We start from the raw sequence: 12,376 nt of genomic DNA, 5'->3' as shown, positions 1-12,376 counted from the left end.
TTTATACACCTACTGTACCACAGCAAACCAGCTGATTACTGATCACTACCTCACTATTATTATTTATATTGTGGTAGTACCCCTAGGCCCCAGTGAGGGATCAGATAACACATGTAAAACACACAAAGATGGTCACTCTCCAAAGAGCATACAATCTAAGTATAAGATGAGAGGTAACAGGTGCATACAACAAACAGACTGGGGGAGTACAAGATAACCGTGAGATGGACAGCGATGGAACCAACAATGGTCTCAGTTTTAATTTGTTCATTGAGTGCTCAGCTCTGTGAAAGTTTCACTAGTGGTGATATTTACATACTTAACTGTGGGAGGTGGAGAGGTTTAATTCAATAATGTTCGTAAAGCATTTTAGATCCTCTTATGGAAGGCACTAAAAAGCTATTATTGTTTTAGCTTCTTTTAAAAGACATTGCTAATAGCAGTCAGCTTTTGTGGGTACATAATTATTTATTCTCAAATACCCAAAAGCATGCTAGGCATGCCACAGAAACAGGTAACAAAATACATGAAACAGAATGTTTAAAACAATTAGGCATCAGGTGGGGAGGGAGAGAACTGTCTGATCCCTGAGGCAGCAAGTGGGAAGTAAATGAGGAATGAAAAAATTCAGCCTCAATGTTTAAAGTTTGGCAAAGTTATAAGCAACTGAAAACAGGGTCTTATAATGGGATGTGCTGGGCAACTTTAATAACTGGTCGTGCTATCTCCTGGGTGTGGTGTTCTATCCCATCTAGTGGCACCAAGGCCACTTAAAGAGAGAGATTAATGAGTTTGCTCTACAGCCTTAGTTAACAGCCAGTTGGCTTTTAGCTCATGTGGTAGAGGCTCATGCACTAAGCTCCAGAGGCCCCAGATTTGATCCCGACAACCGGGGTCTGTTAGCATTTCAAGTAGGGGCTCGTCCAGGATTTCAACTGGGAAGTCTCTGAAGCTCAGGAGGTGTTTCCTCAGCGAGGGGAAGTATGTAACCCATACACATCCTGGGGGTGGTGTTCTGTCCCATCCAGGGGCAACGAGAGAGAGAGTTAAATGAGTTTGCTTTACAGCCTTAGCTAACAGCCAGCTGCCTTTTGGCTCATTCACCAACTCCAGAGGGCCCCGGTTTGATCCCGCGGCTGACAACCGGGGTCTGTCGGCATTACACTACCAGTCCTGCTGATAATATTACAATGCATTATTTGTTAAGTCTTAGCCCCGCGCAAGTCACTGCTCTCCGCGCTCTAAACAAGTTACAGTCTAGCAAGACAAGACGCAAGGGGAGAACCCCCGCAGAAAGCCTCACTCTAGTGCACTCCCCCTCTCTGTGATAAGAAAAGGAGGACTTGTGGCACCTGAGAGACTAACAAATTTATTAGAGCATAAGCTTTCGTGAGCTACAGCTCACTTGAAGTGATAAGAAAAGGAGGACTTGTGGCACCTGAGAGACTAACAAATTTATTAGAGCATAAGCTTTCGTGAGCTACAGCTCACGTCAAGTGAGCTGTAGCTCACGAAAGCTTATGCTCTAATAAATTTGTTAGTCTCTCAGGTGCCACAAGTCCTCCTTTTCTTTTTGCGAATACAGACTAACAGGGCTGCTACTCTGAAACCTCTCTGTGATGTGACTCGACTCCTTCGTCTCCGGGTTCCTCACCTGCTTGCTTCACTCTTACAGCTCAAAGAACAGGAGGACTTGTGGCACCTTAGAGACTAACGGATTTATTTGAGCCTCAGCTTTCCTGAGCTACAGCTCACTTGCTCGGCTGCCAGAACTTCCTTCGCGCCTCCTGCGGCAGGAGCACGTTCTCTCCTGGCGTGCCCCGGGAGCGCCAAGCCGCCAGCCCAGCCCAGCGAGGAGGGAGGCGGGCAGGGCTCGCTCGGTTCTGCTCAGGCTCGCTGGGATTCTCGGGGGGCGCCCCAGGGGAAGGTGGCTCTGGGCCCTGGGAGCTCGCGTACGGATGCCCCTGGCTGCGCCCTGAACCAAAATTAATCCGCCTCCGGCACGGGGTCCGCAAAGGCGCGGGACTACAACTCCCAGCATCCCCCCCACCCCGGCGGCACGGCGGCGGCGGCGACCACCGCCCCGGTGCCCCCCCCCCCCGGCCCCTTTTGCGGAGGAGCCTCAGGCTGAAGGGGCGCGGGGGAGGGTGTCTTTGCGGTGGCCCTGAGCCCCCCCCCTCCCTCGCTGGCTCCCCCCCAGGCTGGGGGGGGGGGGCTGAGGGCGGCTCCCCTTGGCCTCTCCAGCCTGCAAAGGGGAGTTTCCAGGAAGTGGCCATATTGGATTCATTCAGCCGCATCGATCCGGGGAGAAGAGCGGGGCTCCGGCAAGGCAGTTTCCCGGCCAGAGTCCCCCCCTTTCCCCCCCCCGCTCCAGCCATGGCGGCCACGGACCTGGAGCGCTTCTGTGTGAGTGCGAAGCCCCGCTCGGCCGGGCCGGGCCGGGCGCTGGGGCTCCGGGCAGCTCGCCCCCAGCGCGGGCTGCAGGCGGGGCGGGAGATGATGTGTCAGCCGCCGCTTTGTCCCGGGAAGTTTGGGGGAGACGCGCCGGAGGCAGCTTCCCCCTGGGGCCGCACCGGCAGGCGCTGCCCGCCTCTGGCTCCGAGGAGGGGAGCGCAGCCCGGAGCCGGGCTCAGCCTCCCCTGCAGCCAAGCGGCGGCCAGGGGTCCCGGCTCTCCGCCGGCCCCGGACCTCCCCTCTCTCCCCGGGGCGCGCAGGGACGGGCCCTCTCTCCCCGTGCCCAGCAGCGCTTCTCCCAGCGAGCCCAGGCCCTGGGGGCTGGAGGGTTGAGCCCCAGTTTGGGTGTAAAGCTCGGACCCTCCCCGGGCTGGGCTCTGCTGCAGGAGGATGCTCTGGGGCTCAGGCTGCAGGAGGCACAAGGGGAGGGGGCGGTGACAGCGGGGCTCAGGAACTGATCTCCCGTTGGGCTTTCGCCGGGAGTGGGGAATGCTGAGCTGAAAGAGATGATCCGGGGCGGGGAGGTGATCAGTCTAATGCCTTCAAGAAGGGGGCCTGTGTCTGTGCAGAGCTGGGTATTTGCAGACGTGTTGCAATGTTTAACTCTACAAACCCGAAAGGTTCTTCTGTTACATTGCGCAAGACACAACAAAGGGACAGTCCCGCTGAATTTAGGTGGAGAGTCTCCATCCAGTAATGAAAGAGCCAGAGCAGCGGGAGGCTAGAAAGGCAGTCAGATCATTCTGGGCCCGATCCTGCCCGTTTACCCGGAGCACTCTCATGCTCTGGAGGGAGTCACTCTGATACAATCTCACCGGGCTGGAGATTGATAAATATCCTTTGTTTCTGTTATTCCACTCATGGTGTAAAGTACTGCTTGGCATGATTAAGGGCGGCAGAATCATGCCCTATTTGAACATGTCCTGGGGCAAAATATTTGTAAGTACTATATTCTGTAATTCACAGTAAGTACCACACTGCTTCTTGATAGGTTTCAGAGTAGCAGCGGTGTTAGTCTGTATTCGCAAAAATAAAAGGAGTAGTTGTGGCACCTTAGAGACCAACAAATGTATTTGAGCATAAGCTTTCATCCGATGAAGTGAGCTGTAGCTCACGAAAGCTTATGCTCAAATACATTTGTTAGTCTCTAAGGTGCCACAAGTACTGCTTCTTGAGCAGTTCCATTTAAATCAACCTAAGGAAGACAAAATCTGGCCCTTAACTTGTGTTGTATATTGTAGTGCTGATTCATTCTCGCTCTGTTACTTTTCATTTATCCCTATAAAAAAAATGTTAAACCTCTGTTTCCCCAGCCCCATGAGATGCTTCTGTTTTGTACAACTATACATCCTATTCAGTGTTTTCTACAACAAATGTTTTCTTCAGAATAAAAGAAAAAAGCTAATTGTTGAACTCCTGTGCATGTCATTATCTTATCTAGAATATAGCAAACGTTTGTTTAGTTGGCAGATGTGTTTGGCCCTAGCAAATCCTTAATTGTGTAAATGTTGGCATCTAAACAAGAAAAAAGCAAAGGATATTTCTATAGCCAATCTTGTGGGTGCTTCTGGATAATAAAATTAATTTACAGTTTGACCTGCACTTTTAGAAACAAAATCAGCTATGATTTAGTGTGTGTCTTAATGTTAGGTTGGAAGTTTTAGAGAAACATTGCAACATTTCTACAAATACCACTGCAGTGTTTTGATTTGCTTGTTTTGAAAGAATAGATTACAGACCAGGTGGGATGTTACATACATAAAATCACAATATAAAGTGTGGGTGTAGGTTCAGAGCCAAATAGCAGATGTTGGTATTGAAGCTTCAATACCAGCTTCGATAGATGCAAAAATATGCTTCCAGCAAACAAATGGTCACTCTGCAATGGATTTAAGGATACAACCACTTCCAGAAGAAAATTTCCATCCAGTCTACTGTATAGTTTCAATGTGTGGTTTGATGCATAAATGATTCATAAAGATGTTTATAGTTTGTTAATACCATTATGATGCCAAAAATGCTCGCAAAGGAAGTTGAATACTCATGTGTTCATAGGTATGTGTTTATATAGGGATGAGAAAAATAAGTAAAGTGAGTTAAGGCCTTGTTTACAATAATGAGAAGAATTGTTTGGATACCAGTTTTATGTCGATGTCGGGAAACACTGCCAAAGGCTTGCTCTCCATAGCTAACAGTATATATTACCATAAAGAGTAATTGGCACAAAGAAAAATTGGCCTTGTGTTTGAAGGTCTTTTTTTTAAAGAGTACTTATGTTTTATCTTTGTTCTTGAGTCAATGTACAAAGAATATTGTATAATAAATCTGAAGCATGATTTAGGTGAGGAATAGAAGGGTGGCAATACATGTTGTATAAGTGCTACCAGAAGTTGATCTGATAGAAGTCTGTTGGCTTAAAGCTGTTTTTTGTCAAAGGCTTAAAATTGTGTTGGAAGGGTACTTTAAATAAACAGATTGATGATGGATCTTTCTACCTTTTGAGAACGGAAAATGTCTTCATATTAAATAGCATAGTTCCCTAAACTCACCATTCTGCATTTTGATGTTGCTAAATAAATGGAGCTGGAAGCGACCGTCATTTGAATGATAAGACATGTCAGTTGTGCTGAAACAGATAAGTTCCTTCTATAATAAATCCTTTCTACCAAGACTCTTCAGCTCTGCTTCATTGCTCTGCACCCTGGCATAAAATTTCTCAGCCAGAGAGTGAATTTTTAAAAATGATACTTGGGGCACAGGGAGAGAAATCCCCTATCAATGTAATTGAAAAACTGTAAATTGTTTGAAGTTCACATAATGCAAGTACAGCTTTGTTTTTTAAAATTAGATGTTTCAAGACTTTTTTTTTTTTTTTTGAGGGGATGTAGTAGAAGTAGAGAATGGAAAGGGGATGTAATTTTTTCCCATTTGATATTTAAGTAAGAATTTCTAGAATGTTAGCTTGCTGTGTATGTGTGACATTAATGCTGACCTGGTTTAAAGTGAATCAATAATAATTGCAGATGGGATCAAGCTGGAACACCAGATACAGCACTCACTGAACTTCTGAGAAAACAGGGTTCATTCCTGCACCTTATGGGCTGAGCCTTTCTTTAATAATAAATAGTTGACCTTTAGGTAGAGCCAGATTTTCAAAAGAGCTCAGCTCCCATTTAGGCACCTACATGAAGTGGCTGGATTTTCAGAAGAATCAGTGCCCAGCAGCTGCCATTGAAAATCTATTCAATTTCTTTAGGTGCCTGAATGGTAACTGACCTCTTTTGAAAATCTGGCCCTATCTAAAGGCCAGGAATGCCAGTTCAGGTGGTCTCAGTATTGCCCAAGTAGCAGGAGAGAACATTTTATACTTAAAAGAAATGTGCGGGGGAACTAAAAATCTCACTGATGCCGTTTCTAATTTATATAGGAAGAGCCGCAACCCATTTCCTCCCCATGTTGACAGTGGACATGCCTAGATGCTCTGTTACATGAGACAGCACCTATGGAAGAAGGGCGATTGTGTGATTAAAGTGTTGTGTTGTGAGAGCTGAGTCCTACTCCCAGCTCTGCTACAGATGGTGTCATCTTCGTCAAGACACCTAACCCCTCTATGGCACACTTCCTCAACTGTAAAGTACAGATAATAATAGTTCCCTATTGTCAAGGAACAGTGAGGCTAATTTCTTTCAAAATGACTGTGATGCTCTAAGCCCAGACTCCAGAGTCCTTATTTACACAATTAGCATGTTCTCATATATACTGTGAGGAGCATCATGGAAAAACCCTATATATATAACTTTCAAAAAACAATCTGATTAAATAGTCCTAGGGGTTGTATAGTGTAATGGTGCCATCAGTTAGTTGACACTGACACCTCACAATGTTATGATTCTTCATATTAAGAATCTGTATTTAAAAACTCTCCAATTGCATACTTCTTCAATATAATTCTCCACCATGTCTTAACATCCCCCTCCAACCCAATGAAGTTCCTTTGAAGTAGTAGTATTAGAAACAATCAACAAAAACAAGTGAAAGGAAAATTCACCCACAGAAAGCTGTATTTAAGACTGCATTCATTCTAGGCTGCAGAATTACACCATCAGTGCTCAAGAGTGCTTTTGTTCTTGTAAATATAGTGCTTGTAAGATATGTTGGTTTCACAGCCCTGGAAACTGTAGTCCTCTGTTGATCCACACAACAGCTACAGCACAGGCATTGGCAGCACTAGCTTTCCATCAATGTGCTCCAACCCTGACCCAGAAGGACCTCCTCTACATAGGGGAGGATAGTTCAGTCTCTGAGCCCATTGCTACCCTGGAGTGTCTATTGACATGGTCAACAAATAAAAACCACCCTGCTGGTTTGTGATGTGGCTATCTCTTCCCCTGGGAATTGAACTGAGACCAGCAGTTCATTTCATATAAATTACTAAATATCCATCCAATGTTACTGAGGTGGTATGCACTTAAACCAACATCCTATACATGAAAGGTATTAATTTCATTATCAGTCCCCCAAGCCATCCTGTGCTTAAGAAGTGACATGTGATTGATTGTATGCTGGCACAGCCACTGGCAGTAGTAAAAGGATGTTGGTATATCTGCTGTGCTGTGCAACAGCCAATCACCACAGGCAGAAAATGCGAGAAGCAAAGCAGAAAGAGGATAACAATGGCAGGGAAATGCAATGGGCCTGGAGAGAGTTAAAACAGTTGGGAGGGGAAGAAGTGGGAGAGCAGGCACTGAAGAAAAGGAGTAGAGTAAATGGAGCCCAAAATGGGACAAAATGTGGAGACCCACAATTAAAAATAGTCCCACTTTTTTTCAAGGCCTTTGCAAGCCAAAAAGCCTGGCAAATTTCATTTCAACAAGTAGCATAGTGAAGGGTCCGATTAACCCACTAATATATTTATAGATAGGTGCAAATACAATAAGTCACTCTGACCTTAATTCAGGCAGTCATGTGCCCTCAGAATGGCGCATTAGTATGAGTTAGAGTGAATGTGTCAGGCCTGATATTCAGCCTTAACACTGAATGTTTGGGTATCTGTTTTGTCAGTCCCCTAGGCCCTGGATTTTGAAAATGTCATCCCTAATCTATATGTGCAAATACTGTGACTGCACAGATTGGAGATTTCTGTATTCTGGAGACCAGTTGGAATAATAACTGGGCATTTGCACATAGGTAGACCTGAGTTGTATATGCAGTTTAATGATTGCACAATTGTCCTGAAAATAATGTAGCTAGATTTTTTTTTATTTTATTTTTTTGGTGGTTTGTGTAGAAACCAGTAACATCCTTCTTTTAAAATCTTGCCAGGGAAACTGTTACTTTTAAAGAGGAAAATGGAGTGTCTTCCCCAGTGGTGACAGGATGGTGGAATTTTTGCTGCTAACCTCATGTGCCTGTTCGATTTTGGCAGACATTTAAGAGAGTCCAGCGATTGTTGCCTGTTGGAAAAACTATGAGCTTTGCTGTATTGTTGTCACCTGTTCATTTGTGTAGCTAATGACCTTGAGAAACCACCAGGAAAAACCTTTAAAATATCTGTAAGGTTTCACCAGAATTGGATGAGTCTTGCAAAACTTTCTACATTGCCTTCACTGCTGGTTTTGTTTAAACAGGAGTTTTCTCCTTAACAGCTGGTATCCTCCTGCCTATTGCATGTAGTCACTTCACAGTCTGGTGTTTGAGATATCACAGTTCTTCCCCATGAAAAGGATTCTGCTGTCAAACACTGGCTTGTGTGGCCTCACAGAATGATGTGGGCATGAGGAACAGACTAAGCATAGAAGGGAGAAAGCCGCATGTATCCAGTTTAGGACTGAACAATTGCCAATGAAAAGGCCACTGGTGGGGCAATGTAGGCCCCAAACTTAGGTTGGATATTTTTAAAAATAACATTTCAGAAATATTCCCATGACTTAAACAATTCCAGCGAAAATAGTTTTTATTTGGATTCAGACATTCTCCTGCAGATTTTATAACCTTGCCCATTGCAGCATTTTGCTAGGACTTGGGAGCCCTAGAGAGAAACTAGTCTGTTCTTATTGTCCAACTTGAGTGTTTACCTTTGACCTTGTGCTCAGTTTGGAAGAGATTATTTAAATAGGAACTTCAAAAACAAGCGAGTTTTAAAATTGGTAACAGATCAGGAAGCAAGTGCAGCTGCAGATGTGCTACTCTGAATTGGAGTGTGCAGCGTATTCCGTTCCATGTGCTGGCTAGATCTTCTAGCTGGGGTGTGTACCTGGCTGAGGAGTGAGGATGGGAAATGATCTTCCTCACTGTTCTCCTCCCAGTGGGGCTGGCACTGCTGGCTGCATTTCTGACCCACAATCTGTCCCCAAGTGGCTTGCACAAGCTCATCCTTCTTTGACCTACAATCTGTCAGGTTACAAAGAAGAGTGATTTAACTGTATGTGTGGAAGAAATGTCTGCTGGAAAAGTATCACCTTTTCCAAATGTATTGCTGTTTCTGTCAGTGCAAATCCAATGTGTTTCTTCCTCCTGTAATATAGATATATTATGTTACTCCAAGTGGGAGTTCGGAGCTTCTTTTTAAATTCGTGTGATCCCTGCGAGCTCTGAGGCAGTGGGAGTAAGAACACACGAACTGGAGAATCCTAGAACCATCTGAATCCTGCATGCCTTCTAGAGAAGCAATAACACATGCAAACCTGAAGAACAACTTTCTCTTTCTGGGATGCAGTGAGATGACAGGGCCCCTTTTTTGGTTTGTGGCTGAGAGATGTCAGCGAATCTCCAGCACTGTGGGGAGCGGTAACGTTTTGGGAGCTACATTATCTCTGGGAAGATTATACCAATGTTATTTCCAGCTAAAATCAGGAAAACTGGCCCTCGGTCTTTTCCTCCCAGTGTACCTGCTGTTCCTGTTTCCTTCATCTCAAGGTTTGATATACCCCAGTGGGAACTATGGGTGCCTACCACCTCTCAGGATCAGGTCATTAGTGTCTGTGGAACTTTCTCCATTATGCCTGTTCTTGTGCTCTTGCAATATTTCTTCCTGATAATCTCCCTATCCCTTTCCCATATGCCTCTTTGCTTGGAGTGGGAGAGGAGGAAATGGAACACAGTATGTAAAAAACCAGATTTATTCCTTCCAATTGTGCAATACATTGAAGGAATCGAGTCTCATGAAACAGGGAGAATAGTGCCCCATTCATTCAGGGCCAGGATATTTGCACCATATCACTTCCAACTTCATCAAGTGTGCGAGGGGGGAGTGAGAGAGTTTTGATTTGGGAGGCTGGTGGTGAGATTGGGGGCTTTTAATTTGGACATTGGTCAAAGATATTTGTATTGATTTTTGACTGATAAAATGTGTACATGCATCCAGAACTTGAGCTGGGCCGATCTTAAATAAAACCAATAAAGTCTGAGGCAAAAGGACCCTGAAACAATGGGATGTTGGATAACAGGAACGCCCCATGCTAACTTGTAGAACTGCTTGAGAGCTGAGGAACTTGAGTGATTCTGTTCTCCTGAACCTTCTCCTCAAGTCTTGGATCTAGGCCTTGAAGTCTCCCTTTCAGAAGCTTGCCAGCTGGCATAAATAGCTGTGTAGGCTCTGAAACATGACAGATGTTTTTGGGGTGGAACAAAGGGTGAAGGGGAAGGGGTGGCAAATGTTCTCTGAAATGATGTTATAGGGAAACATTATTTTCTGAAAAAAATCTGTGTACAGGCCCATCCCGCAATGGGATCTGTCAAGTTTCTGCCAAATATATTCCCCGTTGTGCTATGAACTCTTATAAACTCCCAAGCTAACTGGGATCCGGGGGCGGGCGGATATGTCAGTTCTTGGATGGGTGACTTTGTTTAGAAGTTGAAATTCCTTATTGTAGCCAGAAAGCATGTCTCTCACATACATGAAATTTCAGGGATGTCAAACAGCTACAGTAGAAGTTCCCATGAACTGTCGTGCCTTAGAACCAGAAACATCACACCCCTGCTATCTCCCACCTATCTGGCTCTGCACTAACTTACTTGGGAGCGGTTGGAGACGCAGGGAAAGATGAGAGAGTTTGTACAGAAGGTGCTCCTAGGTGCATGGGCCTGTTCCTATCCAGTCCTGAGTTCTGACTGAACGATTACAAAATGACATGCCACAATAAGCCCCTGCTACATTACCACTGCATTATCTGACTCAGGAAACTTTAAACTGTGGATTCAGTGTGACATGTTCCCCGCAACTGAATTTCATTTGCCCTAAAGTGAGTAAGGAACTCGTATGCTGCCTTCGAAGTTTGTACTCAAGCTGAACCATTTAATAGCAATAAAAGAGGTAGATCAAATCAGTCCCTAGAAAAGGGCCCTTTTAGACAGGTTGTTAAATGATGTGAATTTCAACGAAATGTCCTGGTGAATGAGGGCAGAAAATTGTTGGACTCTAATCCTACCCTTTCTCCCAGCTCACTTCAGTTAGCGTACAGCAGGGGTGGGCAAACCTTTTGGCCTGAGGGCCACATCTGGGTATGGAAATTGTATGGTGGGCCATGAATACTCACAAAATTGGGGGTTGGGGTTGAGGGGGGATAAGGACTCCAGCTGGGGATGCAGGCTCTGGGTGGAGCTGAGGATGAGGGGTTGGGTGTGCAGGAGGGTGCTCCGGGTGGGGACCGAAGGGTTCAGAGGGCGGGAGGGGGATCAGGGCTAGGGCAGGGGGTTGAGGCAGGAGAGGGCTTACCTCAAGTAGCTCCCAGAAGCAGCAGCATGTCCCCCCCGCTGGCTCCTACATGGAGGGTCAGCCAGGCATCTCTGCACACTGCCTCATCCGCAGGTGCCACTCCTGCAGCTCCCATTGATTGTGGTTCCCTGCCAATGGGAGCTGTGGGGGCAGTGCTTGGGGCGGGGGCAGCGTGTGGAGCGCCCTGACTGCCCCTATGAATAGGAGCCGGAGGGAGGATGTGCCACTGCTTCCGGGAGCCGCACAGAGCGGAGCAAACCCCAGACCCGGCTCTCTGGCAGGAGCTCCGGGGCCGGATTAAAACGTCTGGAGGGCTGGATGCCACTTCCGGACCATAGTTTGCCACCCCTGCCAGGCGTACAGTATGGATTCAGTGGGAGTTTTGCCTGAATAAGGACTGCAAAAATGAGCCCTGAGAGAACTATTTCTGCTTTCTCCATCTTCCATAGGCGTCGTAGAGTAAGGGTTTATTCTGCAGTATCACGGCTGAAAGGACTATGTTGAATTTCTCTTCTTCTAATTCAGTTTTGCAGTTAGATGCTTTTTGAATTGTATTGACTCTTCAGATTAAAGGTATTTTGCAGCTTTCTAAAGGCCTCAGTTAATAGGATATGTAGTAGTCATCTTATTAGCCTGATGATTTTGAGGTAATGGAGCCAAGTGGTTATGATGTATATGTATAGCCTTGCCTCCAAGGTTAGGTTACTTGTCGTGTTCCTGACATTTGCCATTAAGCACCAAAATACAGCATACAGTAGTGGTATTTGGACTGTCTAAGTTAGCAGTCGAAAGAATAGCTTATCAGCAGAGAGAACAATTATATGAATTCAAAGAGATTTGGACCCGATTTCTAGATATGTTTGGGTATAAAATGTTGACATGGCTAAAACAGTTCCAGATTTCCATTCCATATAACCCCTCCGCTTTTTCTCTCCTCATTTCCCCCACCACAGCCACCTCCTTCCTTCTTCTGCTTATTCATGTATGTCTTCTCCTATTTTATCACTGTTAACTCCACCCTAACGTGTGACATCTGTGTAGTATTGTCGGACTTTGTATTGTCTGGTCTCACAGCTTTGATAAGTTGTAAAATTGCCTAATTCTACTGGGATAGCATATGAAACATGAGGTATTTCGAAACATATACAGTCATTTACCTTTTTGTATTTTTCATTGTCTTTCTTTATGAAAATCGATAGAAAATGAATC

The 12,376-nt window shown here is 45.4% G+C and overlaps 1 protein-coding gene across 6 annotated transcripts in view; it reads left to right on the top strand.

Annotated features, from left to right (window-relative positions):
• The first annotated feature begins 1,794 nt into the window (after positions 1 to 1,794).
• Positions 1,795 to 12,376, top strand: part of SEPTIN8 (septin 8) — a 74,517-nt gene continuing 63,935 nt past the window's right edge. For 2 of the 6 annotated variants that reach the window (XM_038412326.2, XM_043520188.1), the window contains exon 1: positions 1,852 to 2,406. In XM_038412326.2, the coding sequence (XP_038268254.1) occupies positions 2,377 to 2,406 (30 nt within the window). In that variant the 5' untranslated portion in view covers positions 1,852 to 2,376. Of the gene's footprint in view, positions 2,407 to 12,376 lie in introns of all 6 variants that reach the window. The other 4 variants (XM_038412327.2, XM_043520186.1, XM_043520187.1 and 1 more) reach the window with 4 other exon arrangements.

This window comes from Dermochelys coriacea, chromosome 8 (assembly GCF_009764565.3).
Source record: "Dermochelys coriacea isolate rDerCor1 chromosome 8, rDerCor1.pri.v4, whole genome shotgun sequence".
NCBI classification, from domain to species: Eukaryota; Metazoa; Chordata; order Testudines; family Dermochelyidae; genus Dermochelys; species Dermochelys coriacea.
Note: the sequence above shows the minus strand (reverse complement) of the source record. Positions and strands in the feature narration are given on the sequence as shown.